General features: G+C 59.5%; 1 protein-coding gene across 1 annotated transcript; it reads right to left on the reverse strand.

Annotated features, from left to right (window-relative positions):
- Positions 1-809: 809 nt before the first annotated feature.
- On the reverse strand, positions 810-21,047 carry MCM5 (minichromosome maintenance complex component 5). Its single transcript, XM_062202931.1, has 17 exons — positions 20,945-21,047; positions 20,475-20,649; positions 18,750-18,876; positions 18,540-18,668; positions 15,536-15,708; positions 14,832-14,987; positions 11,768-11,934; positions 10,451-10,622; positions 9,449-9,560; positions 7,187-7,330; positions 6,799-6,864; positions 6,487-6,663; positions 5,740-5,852; positions 4,641-4,769; positions 3,581-3,723; positions 1,976-2,103; positions 810-1,241 (listed from the first exon to the last, which is right to left on the reverse strand). The coding sequence occupies exons 2-17, from the start codon at positions 20,639-20,641 to the stop codon at positions 1,140-1,142; spliced, it is 2,205 nt and encodes a 734-aa protein (XP_062058915.1). The 5' UTR covers positions 20,642-20,649; positions 20,945-21,047; the 3' UTR covers positions 810-1,139.
- Positions 21,048-22,576: the final 1,529 nt, after the last annotated feature.

The raw sequence follows: 22,576 nt of genomic DNA on the forward strand, positions 1-22,576 counted from the left end.
CTCGCTCAGAGGGAGCACGGAGACTGAGGCAGGACGCGGTAGAGCCTGACTCCCACCTGTAAACACCGTGCCATTGAGGCGAAGCCGCAGCCGCAGCGAGCGCGCACTCCAGGGCCGGCTCGCCACCATCACAGCAGACTCTAAAGGAGGAAACGGATGCAATTCTCCACCCGCAAAGATGAAAAGCTAACAGGACCCAGGCAGACGGCCTTGGGTGAAAGCCACAATGCAGAGTCCACAGCCACACAAGAAAGCAGGCGCCATCCACGTCCGCCTCGATCCCGAAGGAACGGCTTTGAACCTGACTCCCAGGAGGAGCTCTCTCATCTCTCCACTTCCTGGAATAGCAGAGGCAGGAAGTGCCTAGTGCCACGGGAAACCTTTAGACAAAACACCCCGCGATGGAAGAGCGCCTCACCGACTTTTTTTTTTTTTTTTTGAGAAAAATCCATCTTTTCCTGAGCTCCTCAAGTGTCTTCATTTCTACGTGGCGGCTGTGACTGAATCCTTTATCTGCTAAGAATGTATTAGAAAATACTTTAATGTAGCCTCAACGTTCACCGTTCCCACGACGAGGTGGCGACCCCTCCAAGCTCCGGTTCCTGATCAACAGGTACAGAGGGAGGTGCCCCACCCAAAGCCACGCAGCCTGTGCAGCCACGGCACTTTCTCTCGTGGGCCCCAAGGACAACGCCGTGCTGCAGGGCGCCCTGCGTACAGACTTTCAAACCGGCCCGGAAAAGCCTGTGAATCCAGGCAGTCCGACCTCACATCCGCTAGGCTGCTGGGGAGCAGCCAAGGCAGGTCCACACCTCACAAAGGCTCTCGCTGCAGTCTCACCCGCTCCATCACCCCCACGGGACAGAGCAAGACCAAGAAACCGCGGTGCGGAACTCCAGGGCCTGTCCGGGAGCCCACGCGGGTGACCCGGGTGAGCCACCACGTGCAGAGCCCAGATGCCCAAGCACACAACACTTTATTAACCCAACAGATTCCAAAAGCACACCGCCCGGAACCGCCAGAGGCAGCCGCTGGAGGCGGCGGGGAGGCGGCGACAGCGATGGTGGTGACCGGGGCGACGGCGACGGTGGTGACAGCGGCAACAGTGATGTCCCGGCGGCAGCCAGCGACAGGCGGGCTCACTTGAGGCGGTAGAGGACCTTGCGCTGCAGGCGGTGCTGGACCTCGCCCCGTCGCAGCATGAGCTGCAGCACCTTGTGCACGGCGTGCTCCGGGTATTTCTGTGGGGACACAGCTGGGTGCAGGCGTGCCTCCCCAGGGAGCCCACACCCCCCTGTCCCCGGGAGCCTTTCCCACGTGCTCCCCTCTGACCCCAGGAAGGCTCATCATTGCTGAGACCCACAGCATACCAGCCACTGTCCCGACTCTTCCCTCAAGAACCCATCTACCCCTGACAACCCTAAGCCACTGGTCCCACGCCTACTCCCATTTTACAGGAGTGGAAACTGAGGCACAGAGTGGCTAAGTCACTTGCTGAGGGTCGCAGAGCTCAACCTCATCGAGGCCTGTGGCTACAACTCAGGCGCCTGACTCCCCAACCTCTCTAGGCCCCACTTCTGTAGACCAGGTGTGCCACCACCTCCCATAGAGGCCCCCTCAGGCCCACAGCATCTGGAAGGCCCCATCTCCTCTCTGCGGGGTCAACAGCACCCTCCCCAAGGAGTGGGGAGCTCACTTGACTCTGTTCACCGCCATGAGAAGCCAGCAAGAGGGGAACCCAGCCACAGCTCCACCAGAACCCATCTACCTCTCTGCAATCCTCTTCATGGGGTAAACAGAAAATGCCTCTGCCCCTAACTGAAGCAGTCCCCGGGGAGGGAGGGGTGGCCAGCACAGGGCTAAAACAAGAACCAAGGCTCCTGCGGAGCTGCGTGGAGCGGAGCCAGGCCCTGGAGAGGAGGAGCCCGCGCCCTGTCCCGGGATCAGCCGCCACGGCCGCCCCAGGAAGGCCCACCTGCTTGATGAAGTCCTGGACGATGCTGTGCTCCGACACCTGGGAGCCGATGGCAAAGCGGCGCTTGAGCTGCTTCTCGATGCGGCTCAGCATCTCCTGGTCCTCCTGGCTGGTGAAGCCCTCCACCCCTGCGGGCGAGAGGCAAGGTGGACGGGGCCCAGGGCGTCTGCCCGCAGGGGGAGCTCTAGAGAAGGAGCACCTCTACCCCCAGGAAGGGTGTGGCCTGAGAGCCAGAGTCAGCAGTGCAGAGGCACAGTGGCTGAGCAGGCCGACTGCACTGCCACGTGCAGCCACCAGGGGGCCCTGCGGGAGCGACAAACACAGCCCTGGGGAGAAAACCGACAGGACAGGATAGACAGGGCAGCAGGAGCCTGTCCTGAAGCAAGTCTGAGCGGAAGGGGATCTGGGAGTGATCTGAGGGGAGCCAGGAGGGATCTGTCAGGATCTCCGAGGGGAGCCAGGTGGGGATCTGCCAGGATCTCCGAGGGGAGCCAGGAGGGAACTGTCAGGATCTCCCAGGGGAGCCAGGAGGGATCCGCCAGGATTTCCCAGGGGAACCAGGTGGGGATCTGCCAGGATCTCCGAGGGGAGCCAGGCGGGGATCTGTCAGGATCTCCCAGGGGAGCCAGGAGGGATCTATCAGGATCTCCCAGGGGAGCCAGCTGCCCTGGAGCTGTGGCAGGTGCCCAGAGCCCTCCACAAAGTAGAGGCTCACACTCTCCACTTTGAGCTGCTGGTGGTCTCCCAGATGGCCAAGCCACCTCCTCCCCGGCTTGCTGACCTGGCATTCCCTCCACCTGTGCACTCCTCACACAGGCCAGCTCCTGAGGCCCCACTAACTCTTCTGGACCAGCTGATGAGAACAGCGCCCCCTCCTCCTACACACTTGGCTCTGCAATCATTTGCCCCCAAACCTAAGCACGTGAATTCCCGTTTGCCTCTTACTGCATCTCCCCCTCTGGAATGAGAGCTCACGAGCTAGGCACCATGAAAACAAGGGCCAGGGCCGGGGCTGTGGTGTGGCGGGTTAGGCCACTGCCTATGATGCCGGCATCCCATACGGGTGCTAGCTTGAGTTCTGGCTACTCCACTTCTGATCCAATTCTCTGCTAATGAGCCTGGGAAAGCAGCGGAACATGGCCCAAATGCCCACATGGAGACCGGCTAAAGCTCCCGGCTGTGGTCTGGCCCAGCCCTGGCCATTGTGGCCATTTGGGGAGTGAACCAGTGGATGGAAGATTTCCCTATTTCCCTCTGTGAGTACTCTGCCTTTTAAATAAATAAGACAAATCTTTACCAAATTAGGGACATAGCTGAAAATAGTTCTGAGCTCTACAAAGGGGACTGACCAACGTTCTAACAAGAATTACAATTATTCTAACGGAATTACAATTATTCTTCCTGAGTGGGTCTCACGTGGCCAAGGCTCCGACAGAAGCGGCCGCCTCCCATTCGGAGGCGGGCGGCTGGGGAGACACAGGGAGGGGCTGCTGCCGAAAGGGAGCTCAGAGCAGCTCAGTGAACGCGGGGCAGCAGCGCCCTGTGCAGGCCTGTGGCGCGCCGGGGCCCTGCCCACGCAGCTCCAGGGAGCCCACACCTGCTCACCTGACAGGGTGCCGGACAAGGCGGCATCCAGCGTGGACACCTGGAAGAGCCGCAGAGCCTCCTCCACGTCCGCCTCGGTGGCGAAGGGCTGCAGCTTCATCTTGCTGAGGGCCTCGGAGATGCGCACGATGGCCTCCAGCTGCCTGTGGGCGCCAGCGAGACACGCGGGGTGGCCTCAGCTCCCTCGTCCCTGCCCTGCCCGCCACGGACACCTGGGAGGGGTGTGCCCTGGGGGTAAGACTGTGGCGGGCACCGCCAGCTATCCTGATCTTTGTAAGAACAGAGGCCTCACTCAGTCTAGCGTCCCCAGCCTCTCCTGCATCTCCACGTGTCTGTGGGACCAATTTGAGGCCAGCAGGCTCTCAGTCCAAGCACCACGTGGCAATTTCAGGACGCGTCCTGCAAGGGGAACCCCTCTGTTGCTTCCACTCCCACTGTTTAGGATGTGGTGGTGATGGCCGAGTTCCCACAGCCGCCCCGACCACGAGACGGCTGAGCCTAAGAACCATCACACCAGTCCTGCACCACTGACCTCCACATTTTTATCTAAGACAGAAATAAACTTCCAATTCTCTAAAGCTACTTTATCATACATAGCCAAATCCATTTCTACCTCATCAGTGCCAGAGGCCAGATTCAGCCCAGGGAGGTCTCACTCTTACCCACTTAGACCCTGCAAACTTTCAAAAAGTGAGGCAGAGTTAAGAGCAGAGATCAAAGCCGAGGGGCAGGTGGTACACAGCAGGTTAAGGTGCTGCTTGCGACGCCTGCAGCCCTAATTCCAGTGCCAGCTGCTCCGTGTCCCATCCGGCTCCCCAATGACTTGCCTGGGAGGCAACAGATGATGGCCCAAGTCCCTGGGCCACCGCCACTCACATGGGAAGACCCAGAAGAAGGTTCTGGTTCCCAGCTTCAGTGTGGCCCAGCACTGGTTGTTGTGGGCATTTGGGGAATGAACCAGTAGAGGGCAATCTCTCTCTCTCTCACTCTGCCTTCCAAATAAATCAATCTTTGGATGCGCTGTGCTGGGCAGCTGCGGCCCCGCCCTGCCCGCGCTCACCGCACGGTGATGGGGATGCTGGAGCGGCGGTCACTGTCCCTCTCGTGCTGACGGGCCCCGCTGCGCATGATGATGTAGCGGTTCTTGAGCTTCTCTGCGGCCTCTGCCGACAACCGGGGGCCACACTTCCTGCAGGGCGGTAGGAAGCGGCTGGCGTGAGGCCAGGAGCCCATCTCGGGCACCTACCCTGTTCCCCAGCCCCCTGCCAACTCCACATGTGTGTGTTCCCACCTTCCCACAGCCACCTGCTCAGGTGGGGCGGGCGTATCACCTAGAAGAGGTTGAAGTGAAATCGGGGCTGGCGTGGGCAGGCCCTGGAGAGATCAACACAGGGGTGAAAGCAACTGCCCGTGTCCACACACAGGTGCAGCAGGTCCAGCGGGGGTTTACCCCATCCTCCTCATGGCTGGCACAGCATGGCATTGTTCAACCCCCAGGTGGACACAGCCCCCAGCACTGGTAAAGCCAACAGCACCACCCCAGCTACTCAGAGGCCTACTGGGTAGCAGGCTTCACAGACTTGAGGCCCAGAAGGAGGGGGGAGGAACCCCCAAGGCTTCTCCAGCACCAGTGTACAAGACGGCCTGGAATCCAGGGCTCCCAGACTCAGACCCGGCCCTAGGCACTGCAGACTTAGGGAGGGAGCAGCGAACGGGAGCTGTCTTTCTACCTCGCAGATAAAAAACAAGAGAGCCTGGCTTCATGATGCAGTGGGAAAGCCACTGCTTGCGATGTCGACCTCCCACATGGGTGCTGCTCCGTGTCCTGGCTGCTCCACTCCCAATCCAGCTCCCTGCTAATGGTCTGGGAAAACAGCAGAGGATGGCCCAAGTACTTAGACCCCTGCACCCATGTGGGAGACCCACAGGAAGCTCAGCCTGGCCCAGCCTGGCCCAGCCCTACTGCTGGGACCACCTGGGGAGTGAACTAGTGGACAGATCTCAATCTTTCTTTCTCTTTCAAATAAAATAAATCTTAAAAAAAAATAAAATAAAATAAAACAAGAACGAACAGCATCATGTGAGAAGAGTGGAATTAGGGCCAGCAGAGCCCGACAACACCCCCAGGGCCCGCGCCCAGGCCTGTGTCCGGCACTCACGCGCGGCAGTAGGCAATGAACTTCTTCAGCTTGGCCAGGTCGATCTCGCCCTCCACAGCCTGTGTCTGCGTTAGCGCACTCACGTGCAGAGTGATGACGTGCTTGGCCAGCATCTGGGGGGCAGAGGGTCCTCTGGGTCAGCCCCGAGGCCCTCCCACTGGGGTCCCAACAGAGGTCAGGCAGTCAGGAAGGAATGCAGGGGCCCGGGCATCAGACTCCACAAGGCACTCAGACCTAAGGATGCTCACCCTGCTGGCCCAGCCCCAGCCCCAGCCCATCCTTTAGAGAACTTTCTGCTCCTCACTGCCCACACCCGGTGCGTGGGGCTCAAGCCTGTCCACTGGGGGATGGGGTGGGGTGTGTCTGCTTCTAGGATGGCCACAGCATCTACCCAAACCAAAGACTCCATCCTGGGCTTTGGCTGTAGCTGCTTAACACAAGTAGGCGTCCTCTTCCCTTTCGGGCTGTTAAGCTCCAAGCTATTAGGACAAACTCTGATTCTGTCACCACAGGGGAGCAGAGGCCTGAGAACAAAGCCCCACCCACCAGAGGAAGCAGAGCAGAGCAGGGCAGCCCGAGAACCCGGATGCAGCCTCTGCGAGCCCGAGTTCTTTCTGTTCCAAAATGTCTGCTACTGATCACCTAACAATACCCTTGTTTCTTATCTACCGGACCAGGGCCCCAGGCCCCCAGACCCGCTCCAGCACTGGGCAGGGCTCCCCCTCGATGGCCTGCCCCCGGACGCACCACGTCCCTCTCCTCGTTGTGCTCGTCCTTGACGATGAAGATCATGTCAAAGCGGGACAAGATGGTGGGCATGAAGTCGATGTTGTCTTCGCCCTTGGTCTCATCCCAACGGCCGAACACGGAGTTGGCGGCAGCCAGGACGGAGCAGCGGGAATTCAGGGTCGTGGTGATCCCAGCCTGAGAGGGGACAGGGGAGCAGACAGTCAAGAACCCCGGATGGACCTCGGCAAACAGGACTCGGCCACCGCCAGTCGGCAGCATGTGGATGACGGGGCTGGGCTGCAGCAGGTGGCCGGCCAGGGAGGCCCTCACCTTGGCGAGGGAAATGGTCTGCTGCTCCATGGCTTCGTGGATGGCCACGCGGTCGTCCTCTCGCATCTGCGTGGGGAAAGAAATGGCCATTACACGCCTGGGCAGGGGGCAGCGGCAAGGCCCACCCTGTGGCAGGACAACAGAGAATCTGGGCCACTCTAACCACAGTGACAACTGTGTGGACTTGGCTCTCCCCTCCCCGCTCCCCAGATAAGGGAACTGCAGCAGAGAGGCTAGACAGGTAACCCCCCAAGAGTGACAGGCCCAGGGACTGCACGCCGGTCTCCCAGGTTATAGGTGTCTTGTGACGGCCAAGTCCAGGGCGTCATTGTGAGGAGCCACCCACCTTTCGGCCAGCGCTCACCACCACCTTTTGGCCAGCGCTCACCTTGTCAAACTCGTCAATGCAGACGACTCCACCGTCAGCCAGGACCATGGCCCCGCCCTCCATGATGAAGTTCCGGGACGAGGGGTCTCTCATCACCGAGGCAGTCAGACCAGCGGCACTGCTGCCCTTCCCAGATGTGTACACCTGGGGGAGGCACAGGGCAGGCGTCAGGGCCCAGCGCTGCTCCAGCTTTGAGCCCTGGCCCTGGGGAGTCGGGGGTAGGGGGGCGGGGGCTGTGACTTCCCCAAGCTGGCTGCAGAGGACAAAACCAACTCAAGGCTCCAACTCAGTTTCTCTCTCTCTGGAGGGGGCGCTGCCCTGAGCTTCAGTCTGGCCTAGATGTTCTCTCCTTGACGGTGTCATCTCCATGGCTCATCTGAGCCTCCCCTCAATCAGTGAGCTGAGGCCCAGAGCAGGGAGACACACCTCAAGCTGGCCTCAGAGCTTGGATGGGCACTCTGGGCTCCCAGGGCAAGGCCGCCCTGCCATGAACCCCTTGTCACCTGCACGTCCACACGGCCACTTCGCCCTCGCAGCAGGGCAAGTCCCAAATGACATGTCCTTAACGTGTAAGATGCACAGGCCACCAAGACTCAGTGAAGTACTCATTATTAATTTTTTATTTTAAACTATGTTGGGCCAGCACTGTAACGCAGCAAGTTAAGCCACGGCCTGCAATGCCAGCATCCGATGTGGACCCCAGTTCATGTCCCAGCTGGTCCACGTCTGATCCAGCTCCCTGCTAATGTGCCTTGGAAAACAACAGACGGCAGCCCAAGGGTCAGCCCTGTCACACAGTGGGAGATCCAGATAAAGCTCCGGACTCCTGGTCTTGGGCTGACCCAGAGGTGGCTGTTGTGGTCATGTGGAGAGAGAACCAAGAGATGCAAGAATGATCTCTGACACTCCCTAACTCTGCATTTCAAATAAATAAACTAAAAAAACAATTAGCCATAGGGCCAGCACTGTGGCGCAGCGGGTTAAAGCCCTGGCCTGAAGCACCAGCATCCCATATGGACACCAGTTCAAGTCCTGGCTGCTCTTCGTCCGATCCAGCTCTCTGCTATGGCCTGGGAAAGCAGTAGAAGATGGCCCAAGTCCTTGGGCCCCTACACCCACGTGGGAGACCCGGAAGAAGCTCCTGGCTCTTGGCTTCGGATTGGCATAATCCTGGCCGTTGCGGCCAAGCAGGGAGTGAACCAATGGATGGAAGACCTCTCTGTCTCTACCTCTCTCTGTAACTATGTCTTTCAAATAAATAAAATAAATCAAAAAAATTAATAATGATAAGCTGTATGTTGAATTATTTTAGATACCATAAGTATATATTATGAACATTATTTTCACCTTTTTTCCCTTTACTTTTTTCTGGCTACAAACAATTTTTTTTAAAGACATATTTATTTGCAAGGAAAGTTACAGACAGAGAGAGCTCAGCGAGAGAGAGGTCTTCCATCTGCTGGTTCATTCTCAATATGGCTGCAACAGCCAGCATACGAATCCAGGAGCTTCATCTGGGTCTCCCACGTGGGTGCAGGGGCCCAAGGACTTGGACCATCTTCCACTGCTTTCCCAGGCCATTATCGAAGAGCTGGATTGGAAGAGGAGCAGCCAGGACACGAACCGGCACCCTTATGGAATGCTGGCATGGGAGGCGGAGGCTTAGCCACAGCGCCAGTCCCAGCTACTAACAAATTTAAAATGACCCTTCCCAGCTAACACACCAGTCCCATGGGACAGTGCTGGTGTGGACAACGTGGCACGCTTCCCACCCCAAGCCCACCACGGGCAGCCCTACCTGTGCCCACAGCAGACACAGCCATGTCCCCTGTGATGCTCCGAGACCACCTAACACAGAGGACTCCGCGTATCAGACACTAGAGCGCAACCCCCGCTCCCTAAGTGAGGGCAACGGGGACTCAGCCGAGCTGAGGTGAGGACTGACACCTGCAGGCACTCCGGGCTGTGCGGCCCTGTGGTCAGTGTCACTACTCAGCAAGCAGCCACGCCTCAGGGAGATGAGTGGGCGTGCTCTAAGTCCACAGCCCATAACAGGCGGCCGGAGACCCAAACCCCAACCTCTGCTCACTCCTCTCACCCTCCCCCCGACCTGGACACGGCTGCCGGCTCTCTTCCTCCTACCAGCCTCTGCCGTGTGGCCTGCAGCCAGGGGGATGGATTGTGGGTGAGGCAGGCTTCCCCGGGCACCGTGAGGGCCCCACTGGGCCGGGCCCGCAGCTGCCTCCAGGCTGGGGCACTCACCCCGATGGGAGAGCACTTCTCCACAAACTTCAGCAGCTGCGACTTGGCCGTCCCCGGGTCCCCCAGCATCAGCAGGTTGATGTCGCCTCGCCGTGTGAGTCCGTCAGGGAGCCTGAGGAGAGGCAGGTGGACTTGGCAAGACTGCACCTGTTGGTACTCAGGCTCCCCGGTTTGGAGGCTGGGTCACCTCCCCCAGCCTCAGAGCAGGCAGGGAGAGCCATGTCCACACCCAGCTCCGTGGCTCCCTAACACTGGCACCCTTGGCCTAACAATGGGGGAGAGCTTGCCTCCCGGGGAGGGGACCTGCACTCGGGCACACACAGCACGCACCTGGTAAACACTCCTCACAGCTGCCACGCAGATCTGTGGCTGCGCAGTACAGCTCCACAGGCAGCGAGCACAGGTTCCTGGCTCTACCACTCGCACCTAGGAGCAAGCCCCTTTAGCTCTCTATACCTAATTCCCTTATCAATCAAATGGGAACAGCCATCTTTAACAGAGTGCCGGCAACAACCTGCTTAGATTTCAGACATACAAGGTGCTCAGAGTGCTGCGCACACAGTACACAGTGAGAACATAACAAATGGTAGTGCTGACGTCACCCTTTACTCTTAGTGTCGATGCCTCTGTATTTCAGTTTCAAAAGGACACGTGATGTCCTGTTGTGTTGGGTTTCCCATGTTTCATTCACGTGGAACTTGGGTTCAGAGAGGTGGTGTCTCTCCCCCAAGGCCACACAGTGAGGGCTCCATCCCTGGTCCTCTGATTCTAAACCCAGTACTCTGCTGCCCCTGCCAGGTCTCCCAGTGCAGACCCCTGGCCAGGGCTGGCAGATCTCAGAGCAGGTGCATGGATGAGGCCCTAGCCGGCTGACGGGAGCCTGGGAATTGGCAGGAATCCCAGAGGCCTGGGGCACGTGAGAAGCACGCAGTCCCCCTGGCCTGGCTGCTGACCTATGGGCCATCAGCCCCTCTCCAGACCCAGGGGATCCAGACCCCTCACCTCTTTCGGGAGCCCCCAAACAGGAGGCAGGCGATGGCCTTCTTCATGTCCGTGCCCCCAAAGATGGAGGGGGCAATACTCTTGGAGATGACCTCGTAGACATTGGGGAGGGCAGCCAGGCGACGGAACTCCTCCTCCTCCTGGGGGCTCACAGAGCCGGCAAAGCTGCGGCCTGGGTGGGCAGGGCAGGGGGTGTGAGAGGGGCACCTCCTCCTGCCCGTTGCCCAGCCCCAGCTCAGGGGACCCCTCAGACAACAGGGCCCTCAGAAACAGCACAGCACACCTCAGCCTGCACAGTCAGCCCCAGGGCTGTTCCACAGTCCCCATGGCCAGTCCTCAAGAGTGGGCCTAGAATGTTCCTGCATCAAACTGGGGGAGGGGGCAGGGGGTCTAGGGAACCGGGGGCAACATCTTGGGGACCACTGAAAGACTCCCCTTTGCCAAGAGGGGTGGAGCCACTTCAGCTGAGTGACAGGTGTCTTTGGTCATGACGACATCGCCCCCCTCAGGTGCTGGGGACAGAGAAGGCGGAAGCGAGACCCAGGAGGCAGCCTGACAGTGGACAAGTTAGCAGGTGGACAGAAAAGTCTAGAACACGGGAGGAAGCCAGGTAAGGGACGGAGACGTGCCCAACGCCAGCAAACAGGGAGCTTCTCCTTTAAGGCAGTAACTGTGCAAGTAAACAGGACTGAGCCCTGGGGGCCCAGCCCTGCAAGTGACTACCTAGCCAGAGGGCCACGAGGTCTGATCACCCAGGGGTGTGAGCAGGAGCTCTCCACTCCTCCTGGGACAAGATTCCCATCAGCCCTCCAGCCACTGGGCAGGCCGGCCAGCTCAGGCCTGCCTCAGCCCACCCCACCCTTCTACCTGGAAGACCCTGCACACTCACCACCCTTCCACGGCCAGCTCAGATGCCCCCTTGCAGGAAGCCCTGGCACAGGGCCCAGCCCCCGACACTCCCTCCTCCCTGTCCCAGAGGTTCCCTGGGATGCTTTCTCTGACCAGACCCGGAGCTCCTCCCCTGCCTTGGAGCCCAGCACTTCACTCCTCACAGTGGTGCAAGGCTGCAGCACTGCAGGCTTCTCCATGACCCGAGGCCTGCAGCCTTGACCCTACACCTCAGCAAACACCCTTGGCCCCAGGGCCACAGCTACGATGAGGAAGTGCTGGGTCCACAGATGTTTGCCTGCCACAAAGATGAACATTCCAGTGTTGTGAGCAATGCAAGGGTGGCTGGGGTAGCTCACGAGATAATGAGCCACCCATGGAAAGACGTGTGCAAGCACAGGCCACACCAGGACCCCAGAGCCAACTCACCAGAGCCATCTGTGTCCACCTGGATGCCCAGGACACGGATGTACGAGCTGCGGATGCCCACACCCACCCTGTCACGACCCCTGCTGGAGGTCAGGCCGAACTTCTTGATGGAGTAGATGCCCATGATGGTGACCCTGTTCCCGGGGACCACTTTGTCACACAGGTACCTGAGATGGAGGGAGAACCGAAGGTGAGATTCTGGGGGGATGGCCAGGGCCTGGTGCCACCCAGTCCCCACAGTACTCACCTTAGCACTTCCACCCTGAGTCCACCCCCACCGTGCCCAGGGAAGGGCTCTCCCCACTCACTACTGGCCCCACGCTAGCGTGGCCCAGCTGTGTGGGGGATGGACAGTGGCACCGACCCTCTCACTGAATGCTTTGTCACGCTGGCTGCAGGGAGGCTGGGGGCTGGCTCGATCCCAGGCCATCTCCTCGCACCTGCCATCCCAGAGGTCACATGGGACCCTCTAACCTCCTCAGGGGGAGACCTCCTTCTCCTGCCCTCCCAGGCCCCTTGCCAAGGGCCACTCCCCACTCCACCCCTGTGTGGCCATGAGCTCGGCCCTGGCTTTCCTCTTTTAAAACAAAACGCGGGGGGGCCAGCGCAGTGCTGCAGCAGGTAAAGCCGCCGCCTACAATGCCTGCAGCCCATACGGGTGCCGATTTGGGTGCCAGCCGCTTTGTTTCCTATCCAGCTCCCAGCTAATGTGCCTGGGAAAGCAGCAGAACATGGCCTAAGAGCTTGGGCCCCTGCACTCATGTGGGAGACCCCAGAGAAGCTCTGGCTCCTGCCTTCTGACTGGCCCAGCCCAAGTCGTTGGGGCCATTTGGGGAGTAAACCAATAGATGGAAGACCTCTCTAACTCTGCCTCTCCAACAAATAAATCTTTGAAAATAAAATGTTGAAAGAGGAAGTCTCCAAACCCCCAACCCAGAGCCACGGTGGGAGTGGAGGGCACACCTGGCAACTGTGTGACCTCAGAGAAGTCACTGCACCTCTCTGAGCCTGGTGCGATGAAGAAGCGGTCTGATCTCTCTCCATTCCTACAGCACCGTGAGTCAACAGACGGCAAGGCTTGTCACAGCCCCATGAAGGAGCATCACCCTCAAGTGAGCACCCTGTGGCCTCCAAGCCCTCCCTCCCATCCCCCACTTCCTGCTTTCTGGGGCACAGGCTCTCTAGACGATCATCTGATACACGGAGCACCTCAGCTGCATTTGTGCTAACACCCGATGTAAAGTTTCCAGAGGCCCCCAAGAGGACGGCCCTCACCCCACTGACTGAAGGGAAGCAGACTCGGCACAGACCGTGCCAGAGGATCCGGCCCAACGCATTTACCGCCGTGACGCAGCTCGTGGGAGCTACGGATGGGCTCCTCAGAAACACTCACACCCACAGAACACACGCGCACCACTCCGGAGCGTCCACGCCCAGATTACAAATTCTGGTGTGCACGTGGGCCAGCGTTCCGGCACAGTGGGTTAAGCTTTCACTGGTGGTGCCGGCATCCCCTATCAGAGCACCAATTCAAGTTCCTCACTCCACTTCCGATCCAGCTCCCTGCTAATGTGCCCGGGAAGCAGCGGATGATGTCTCAAGTACTTGAATTTTTGCCATCTACAAGACGAAGGAAGATGGAGTTCCCAGCTCCTGGCTTCAGCCTGGCTGAGCCATGGCTATTTTAACTATCTGGGGAGTAAACCAGCAAATGGAAGCGCTCTCTGCTACTCTGCCTTTCAAAAAAAAAAATAATAATAATTCACTTAAAAAAATAATTCTACAGGCCAGCATTGTGGTACAGTGGGTTAAGCTGCCACCTGCAATGCTGGCACCCCATATGAGCACCGATTCTTATCCAAGCTACTCCACTTCTGGTTCAGCTCACTGCTAATCTGCCTGGGAAAGCAGAGGAGGACAGCCCAAGTGCTGATGAGATCCTGATGGAGTTCCTGGCTCCTGGTTTCGGCCTGGCCATTGCATTATTTGCAAAGTGAAACCAACAGATGCAAGATCTCTGCCTCCCCGTCTCTTTGTAACTTTGCCTTTCAAACAAATAAAAATAAATCTCTTTAAAATTTATCAATTTGAAAAGCAGCATTACAAAGGTCCTCCACCTGCTGGTTCACTACTCAGATGACCACAGTGGCCAGGGCTGAGCCAGGAGCTCCACCTGCATCTCTCACATGGGTGGCAGGGGCCCAAACACTTGGGACATCTGCTGCTGCTCTTCCCAAGCCATTAGCAGGAAACTGGAACGGCAATGGAGCAACCGGGATACAAACCAGCGCCTGCATGGGAGGCTGGCGTCACAGGCAGTGACTTTACCTGCTCCGCCACAATGCTGACCCCTAAAATAAATCTTTTTAAAAAAGGAAAAATTCTAGGGCTGGGCACTGTGGCACAGGTGAAGCTGCCTCACCGCGCGCTGGCTGAAGCCCCAGCTCCTCCACTTCCAATCCAGCTTCCTTCTAATGCACCTGGGAAGGCAGCAGGTGATAATCCAAGTACCTGGGTTCTGGCCACCCAAGAGGCGACCCAGATGGAATTGCCGGCTCTGGGATCTAGCCCTGTCTGGTCCCAGCTGTTGCAGGCACTTGAGGAAGGAACCAGGGGATGGAAGAACTTTCTCTTCCTTCCCTCTGTCACTGTTTCTCAAAAGAATCCTAGCCAAGGGTCTCGAAGCCTCCCACCCAGGTCACTGTGAGGAGTCCAGGCCTAGGACCCCATTTCCCTTGCTAACTGCTCAGCAAAACCCAAGGGCAGAACCTGACCACCAGTCAGGGGTGGGGGTGGGGCTGCAGGGGCAGAACCAGGCTTTCTCGGATGCTGGCTATGTAGCCTCGCCAGGCCTCCCGGTCCTAACAGGTCTGGAGCAGCAACTGACACTCCTCGTCTGGGAAGAGCAGACCCACACCCAAGGCCACCTCACCTCTCCCAGGTTACAGGTCGCCTTCTGCACAGTGTGGCCGAGGTGCCCGTGGGGCTCACAGGGAAGCCTGTGGGAGGCGCCACGCGTGCAGCACGCGCTCTGCATGGAGCCTTCCCCCTGCCCCGCCCTCACCTGTCGCAGTACAGCTGCATGTGTCTGGGCATCTCGCCGTGCGGCACTGCGTCGGGCAGCTCCTGCAGCTTCAGGGTCTGGAAGTCCACGCATTTGCACTTGTCGGGCATGATGAAGTAGGGGTCCAGCGGGCAACTGGGGCGCCCAGCCTGATCCCTAAGCCAGAGGAAGCAGAGTCAGCAGGGCCACCCCGAGAACCCGCCCATCACAGTCACCACCAAGACGTGGGAGGCAGCAGCTGAAGGAATGTCACGGAAAAACCGGGGAAGGCGCTAGGGGCAGGCAGCTCGGAGGTGGGCGCAAACGCTGGAGTCTTGAGGGGAACCAGGAGTGTGCACCAATGCAAGACCGCCAATCAGACCTGAGGGCAAGGCACCCCAGGCGCAGGAACGGCAGGTTCAAAGGCCCTCAGAGCTGTGTGGCTCAGCAAATTCTAGATTTCTTCAGAAGATTCTGGACAGACTCATTTCCCACCAACCCTAGGTTCTCCACACAAGTCGTGAGCATCCTTGTGGGGCCAGAAGTCACCAAGGCACAGAGACACCACGCCCAGCTCATGACCCTGAACCCCAGGGAGCCTAGCCCTGCCCCCAGTCCCAGTGAGTCTCTATCAAGGAGCTGCAGATGCTGTTCAATGCCCGCGCTCAGCCTTGGTTACCTCTGCTCAGGTCACCTCCCCAACACGCCTGAGGCTGCACACTCACGTGTTGCACTTCCGGGGCAGGGCATAGCCCTCGAGGCCGGGCCGCATGGTGATGTTGTTGAGGGTGTTGCGGCAGCTCCGGCACTGGATGGAGATGCGGGTGGCCTTGGCGCGGACCGCTGAAGCAGCGATGATGATGCCGGGGATCTTCACCAGGTGTGACATCATGTCCGACTGGAACAGAGCCACCAGCAGGTTCACTGGTTAAATGCGTGGGGGAGTGACCCGGACAGGGGCCTCGTGGAGGTGGTGCAGACCCACAAGGAGGGCCACAGCTCTTCTGTTCAGTGCAAAAATTGCTTCCCAGGGGCCAGCACGGTGGCACAGCAGGGAAAGCCACTGCCTGCAGTGTCAGCATCCCATATGGGCACCGGTTCAAGACCCAGCCACTCCAGTTCGATCCAACTCTCTGCTATGGACTGGGAGAGCAGAAGATGGCCCAAGTCCTTGGGCCCCTGCACCCACTTGGGAGACCTGGAAGAAGCTCCTGGCTCCTGGCTTCGGACTGGCCCAGCTCTAGCTGCTGCAGCCATTTGGGGAGTGAACCAGCAAATGAAAGACCCCTCTCTCTCTTTCTGCCTCTCTAAAAGCCCACATCTGACATCACAGAGCCTGGCTTGAGTCCCAGCTCCACTTCCAAATCCAGCTTCCTGCCAATGTGCACCCTGGGAAGCAAAAGATGATGGTTCAAGTAGCTGGGCCCCTCCCACCCACATGGAGAGACCCAGACTGAATTCCAGGCTCCTAGGTTTGGCCTGACCCAGCCCATCATTTCAGGCATTTGGGAACTGAAGCAACAGATCAAAGATCTCTTTTTCAAATAAAGACCCTTGGGGGCCGCTGCTGTGACGCAGTAGGTTAACTCTCCGCCCGCGGCACCAGCATCCCATATGGGCGCCAGTTCTAGTCCCGGCTGCTCCTCTTCCGATCCAGTTCTCTGCTATGGCCTGGGAAAGCAGCGGAAGATGGCCCAAGTGCTTGGGCCACTGCACCCACGTGGGAGACCCAGAAGAAACTCCTGGCTCCTGGCTTCAGATCGGCCCAGCTCCGGCTGTTGCAGCCATTCGGGGAGTGATCCAGGGGATGGAAGACCTCACTCTGTCTCTCCTTCCCACTGTCTGTAACTCGTTAAATAAGTAAATAAAATCTTTCAAAAAACGAATAAAGACCCTCATGGCACAACAAGGAAGAGAGCAGGGCCACAGTGCCAGCCCCACAAACATTTTAAAAACTAAGTAAAACAAGTAAATATAAACAAATCGGCACTTGTGTTGTGGTACAGTGGGCTAGGCTACTGCCTGCAATAACAGTGGCCCATACCAGAGCGCTGGTTCAAGACCTGGCTGCTCCACTTCTGATCCAGCTCCCTGCTAATGTGTGCCCGGGGAAAACAGTGGAAGACAGCCCAAGTGTTTGGGCCCCTGCTACCCACATGGAGACCCAGATGGAGCTCCTGGCTCCTGGCTTCAGATCGGCCCAGCTCCAGCTGTTGCAGCCATTTGGGAAGTGAACCAGGGGTGGAAGACCCCTTGCTCTGTCTCCCCCCCACTCTGCTACTCTGCCTTCCAAATAAATAAATCTTTAAAAGGAAATAAAGGTTAAAAAAAGGAGAAAGCAAATGAGGCGCAAGACACTAATGATCATTAAATCCAGTGCAGGACACGGCTCATTACAGCTCATCACCCCCACTCTGTGTGCAGCTGAAATGTTTAATAAAGACAAGCAAACGAGAAAAGCTCCAGTTACGGCCTCTTCTTCCCACTCCCAGGAGGCTCCTGGGACAGAGGTGGGGCTCCAAGTTCATGCTGGGTGTGTCCTCTGCTGCCTGGGAGACAGGGAGGAACAAACAGGCAGGAGGCCAGGGCCACAGGGACCCACCCTGCGATCGCATCCTGCTATCCTGATGCGATCCTGGGACAACCCATAGCGTGTATGTTCTGGAAAGCACAGACCTCCCAGCAATCCTGGGAGACCGAGGTCGTCCTGGCCACAAGCCACTCGTGACGGGCCACCCGTCAGGAGAGGGTGATTGCCCGGAGAGCAGACGCCTGCCCCTCAGATCACACAGCATCCCTGAAAGACCAACCCGACGCCACTTCCAGACAGGCACGACCTTAAAGACTCCACACTAACCCAGAGTCTCCCACACAGCCGACGCTCCACGGCACCACCTGCCATCCCACTCAGCAAGGAACGCTGGACAGGCACCCCGACAGAGCCGGGGGGCCTGAGGGATTCTAGCAAAGAGCAGACGGCGGCGGTGACGGGGCAGGGACGTCAGGGCATCCCCACAGCCACCAAGCACAATCACGTGACCAGCTTGTGGGGCTCTCACCACGCCCCTGACCCAGCAGTTACCACCCCCACCCGCGTCCTCCTCACCACTCTCCCGCAGGCCCCACCCCCTTACGTCTCCCCGCCTGCCTGTTCCATGGATGCCCGTACGCCCAGCTACCAGGGCACCTTTTCCAAGTGCAGATCATTGTCCTGCTTCCTGCAAAACTCAAGCTGCACCCCGCCACCTCCTTCCTCCCAGTGCTCACGCTCACTGGCCTCCAGCCACGCTACCGTTCTAGGTCCCTGAACCATGACACCACCCCCATCACAGTGCCTTTGCACCTGCTGCTCCTTGAGCCTGGAAGGCTCCCCCTCGGACTGGCTACGCACCGCTTGCATCTGGCACTAACATCACTCGTTCAGAGACGCCTTCTCTGACCGCCATCCACCTGCCTCCGCCACGGCACTGCTCCCATTTGCCGGTCTCTCCTTCACGCCCCATCTGCACGACCCGCCACCATCTACATGTTCCCTGCTATTTCTCCCAGCGCAAGCTCAAGACGATCAGGTCCCACCTGTTCTGTCCACCACCGTAACAACCCCAGCACCAGGCAGGTAGCAACCGCTCAGGAAGCATTCGCTGACCAAAATAAATGAACAGACCAGCCCTGCCAAGCTCCGACAGGCTTCTCGCCCCCCACCCTTGGCTGGCCTCTCAGGGGACCCACCTTCAGGCTGCGAACGCTGGACGGGCTGGCGTCTGACTTGAGCATCACCTGGATGTCTTGCAGCGCCTCATCACCAGCAGGCCGGGGCCGGGTCACCTCATCGGCCACCTCCTTGGCAGCTTCCTCCAGCTGGGGAGGAGGAGGACATGGGCCATCAGCGATGGGGCAGAGCCAGCCTTGGGGGGGAGCTCAGGGGTGGGGGCCGCTCACCAGCTGCAGGTGCTCGGCCGGCTGCTTGTACAAGTAGTCAGCCAGGTCCTCGTCGAAGCTGGCCAGGTCCTCCATCTCCACCTCGATCCAGTACTCGCCCAGGTTGTAATGGCGCTTGAGCTCATCCCTGCGGGGGCAGGGCCAGGACGGGGAGGGGCGCAGGGAGGAGGCTCCGCTGCTGGGATGCACCTGCACGCCAGAATCTGCCCGCACCACAGCCGCCACGGCCCCGGCCCCGGCCCCGGCCCAGACACACATCCGATTCCAACCGGTCCCTCGATTACCTCACCGGTCCCTCGATTACCCCGCCGGAGGCTCCTCCCGAGCAAGCTGCCCGCGTGCACAGAACAGCAGCCACTTCTCAGAGCCTCCCACTCCCTCTGGGGCACTGACCAGGCACCTGCCTCAAACCTGGAGGCCCCAAGGCAGCCGAGACTGTGTCTACCCTGCTGGGCCCCACACACAGCCTTTTACAGGGGACAAGAACACAGCAGGAGTCTGCCGACCTGGGCACAGCCTGCGCCCGAGAGGGGTGGGGGGCGGCCCGCAGGCCCCACCCCCTTATGTCCAGGAGCCAGGAAACAGCCAGTTGCACCCTGAAATCCCCCTGTGGGAACAGCCCCCACGTCAGCCCAAGCAGTTCCTCCTAACTAGAGTGGCCCCCGCACCTGACACCGAAGGCGTCCCGGCTCCAGTCCTGCGCCTCCATGGAGGCCACTGTCACCTGGACCTGTCATCCCTATGCCTCATCTCTGTTATCTCCGTGGCCCGCAGTGGCCACATCAGCCGCTGTACGGACACACGCAGGCACGCGTGGCTGGACTCCTCTTGCTGATGTAAACTGAAGCCCAGCGACCCGGTCACTGGATGGCCCTTCAGCTAACAGCCAGCCAGGCCCAAGCTTGGACCTGCACACAGACGTTCCTGGCGTCTTCCGGGACGGAGGCCGGGCCCACAAAAACTCAACGTGACATCACAGAGTTGTACAACAACCTGGGAGCAGGGGTCTTACCCAGGTCATTCAGGGCTACAGCCCCGCACACACCCAAGCGCCTGGCATGCAGCGGGCGCTCAATCCATAGAAGGTGCGAGAATACACTGAATGAATGGCCGTCTCCACCTTTCACACCCACAGGGAAGGTGGGTGCTGTACACCTACGTGGAAGGACCCTAAGAAGCAGTGGGCAGGAAAGACCTGGCTCAGAGTCCAGGTGGCTCTGGCTGGGTTGCTGGTGGCCCACTCAAAGATTAATGACCGGGCTGGCGCTGTGGCATAGTGGGTAAAGCCGCCACCGGCAGTGCCAGCATCCCATAAGGGCACTGGTTTGAGACCCATCTGCTCCTCTTCCGATCCAGCTCTCTGCTATGGCCTGGGGAAGCAGTAGAAGATGGCCCAAGTCCTTAGGCCCCTGCACCTGCGTGGGAGACCCGGAAGAAGCTCCTGGCTCCTGACTTCGGATTGGCTCAGCTCTGGTCACTGCGGCCACATAGAGAGTGAACTAGAGGATGGAAGACTTCTCTCTCCTTCTGGCTCTACCTCTCTCTGTAACTGTCTACCAAACAAATCTTTAAAAAAAAAAAAAGGTTCATGACCCCGGCAGGCTCCTTCCTCTCTCTGAGCCCCCCTCCCCATCAGCGCTCTGTCTACTCTGACCCCAAGGGGCCTGTGTCCCCAGCCGCTCCAGCGGTGGCCGGGTGGCAGGTGCACACCCCCCACGGCCGCACCTGTACTTGAACGTGAAGCCGGTGCGGTCGGTGCCCACCCGGTACTGCCGCAGGAACTCCTTGAAGCGCTTCTGCAGCTGTGACTTGCGGGCCTGGCCCTCGTCGGCCGCGGGGTCGCCCCCGAAGCTGTCGCTGTAGAAGACGCCCGGATCGTCGAAGCCCGACATGGCTGCACCTGGCACGGGAGCAGAGCGCTGGAGCCGGAGCGCGGGAGGAGGTAGGGGCCGGGCCCGGCACCCCCTCCGCCTCCCTGAGGCTAGGGTCCGGCTCCGGGAGGGGCGTGGTGGGTGGGACAGCCTCGAGTCGGCGGGGGGAGGGGAACGCTACGCCTTCCGGGACCAACCCCAGTTTCCCGGAGTCGCCCCTGCACCACCCCCAGTGCGCCAGGAACTGCGGACGCCCGCCGACCCCCCACCCCTCTGTGTTGGAGGGGCTCCCGCTGTCGCCACCCCCGATCGCACCCGGGTCACCTCTCTGTCCCCACGCCGCGCTCGCCCGGGGCACACAAGAACCTCCACGCTCGGCCGCCGAGTTTCGCGGGAAAAAAGAGACGCCGCGTTCGCGGGCCGCGGCCGCTGCGCTCTCATTGGTTCACCGGAGCCCTGCCACCAGCGATTGGACCGCTCTGCTCCCACGAGCCCCGCCTCCCCAGCCAGAGGCCGAAGGCGATTGGCTGCATGTCCATGACGTCAGTACTCCGCCTTCTTCCGGACTCCATCTTGTGCGCGGAACAATTTGGCGCGAAACTTCTGACTGGGGAGGGAGCGGTGGCGGTGGTGGCGCGGGGCGGAGGCGCAAAGATGGCGGAGAGGCGTTCCTGGGAGCGGAGGAGGGCCCGGCGGCGCGCGGGGGCCGCCTTTGTGCAATTTTCTGAACCCTTTTAGCCTCTTGGGAAAATGACCCCTTCCAGAGCCGTAGGGGACAAGAGCTAGGAGTTCAGAAATGATGGGGTCCGGCCGCCCCATTTTGCCGCGGGAGACCGGGCCCTAGGGGCTGCCGCGGCCCTGTCGCTGGGGGCCGACTCCATCGCAGCTGCTGCGCCTCTGCCCGGCCCCGAACCCGCGGCCCCCACGCGCTAAGAACGCCTGCGGGACCTCCCTAACCCCAGAAAAGACCTGAATCCCACAAACCTGCCACGCCAGGGGTGTGACCTTTGACCCCGGTGGAGGTTTCCTTTTTAAAAATTACAGAAGGCTTTACATGATTTAGCAGTGGTTGAAGGATGCGAAAACCCATGACCCCATTTGAAGTGGAAGATTTGTCAAAACTGGGAGGGGCTGAGTGAAACCCCTTCTCTCCGGTCCAGGGCCACCCCAGCCTGAAAACGCGTTCATGCCAATTACATATGTTAGTTGCGTGTGTTTCCACAGTGCGAAAAAGGATCTGCAACTGGCTTTTCTCAAACACTTCCTGGCCACCCCTCTGGGCCCAGAGCCCTGGGTGAGGCGCCTGTCCTTGTCCAGGGGCGGTGGGTGACCGAGGCCGCGACCCTGCTCCAGCCCTCTGGGTTCCCTCTCCTTGCGAGGCCTCGGTTGGGGTGGGAGAGGGGTGTTCTGTCAGGGCCTGAGCAGCACCCTAGCTCAGCACCTCATCTCTGAAGGGGACCCACCCAGGGCTGCCTGAGGAGGCACCAGGCTGATTCGTGGGCTGTTCAGCCAACACCTGTTGATTGGGCCCCTGTCTCCCAGCTTTTTTTTTTTTTAATGTTTATGTCCTTATTTGCCAACAGGAAGAGCCCCTGTCTGGGTCTGCTCTCGAATGCTCACACTGGCCCCATCTGAGCCATCGTCGCTGGCTCCTGGGGTGTGCGATAGCAGGAAGCTGGCGTCAGGAACCAGAGACGGGCCTTGAACCCAGGAAGCTGGCGTCAGGAACCAGAGACGGGCCTTGAACCCAGGCACTCTCACGTGGGACGTAGGCATTCCAACCAGGGTCCCGCGGCCGGACTAGACGGCTGCCTGTTACTTTCCCTGGGAGGGGCTCGTTTTCCTTTGTACAAACTGAAGTTGAGTTCAGTTCTCGCTGGGCTCTTCCTGTTGGGTAGTTATCATTGGTTCAAATCCACCCTTACTGGGGCTGGCACCGTGGCTCACTTGGCTAAT

The sequence above is a fragment of the Lepus europaeus genome, chromosome 10 (genome assembly GCF_033115175.1).
Source record: "Lepus europaeus isolate LE1 chromosome 10, mLepTim1.pri, whole genome shotgun sequence".
Taxonomy (NCBI): Eukaryota; Metazoa; Chordata; class Mammalia; order Lagomorpha; family Leporidae; genus Lepus; species Lepus europaeus.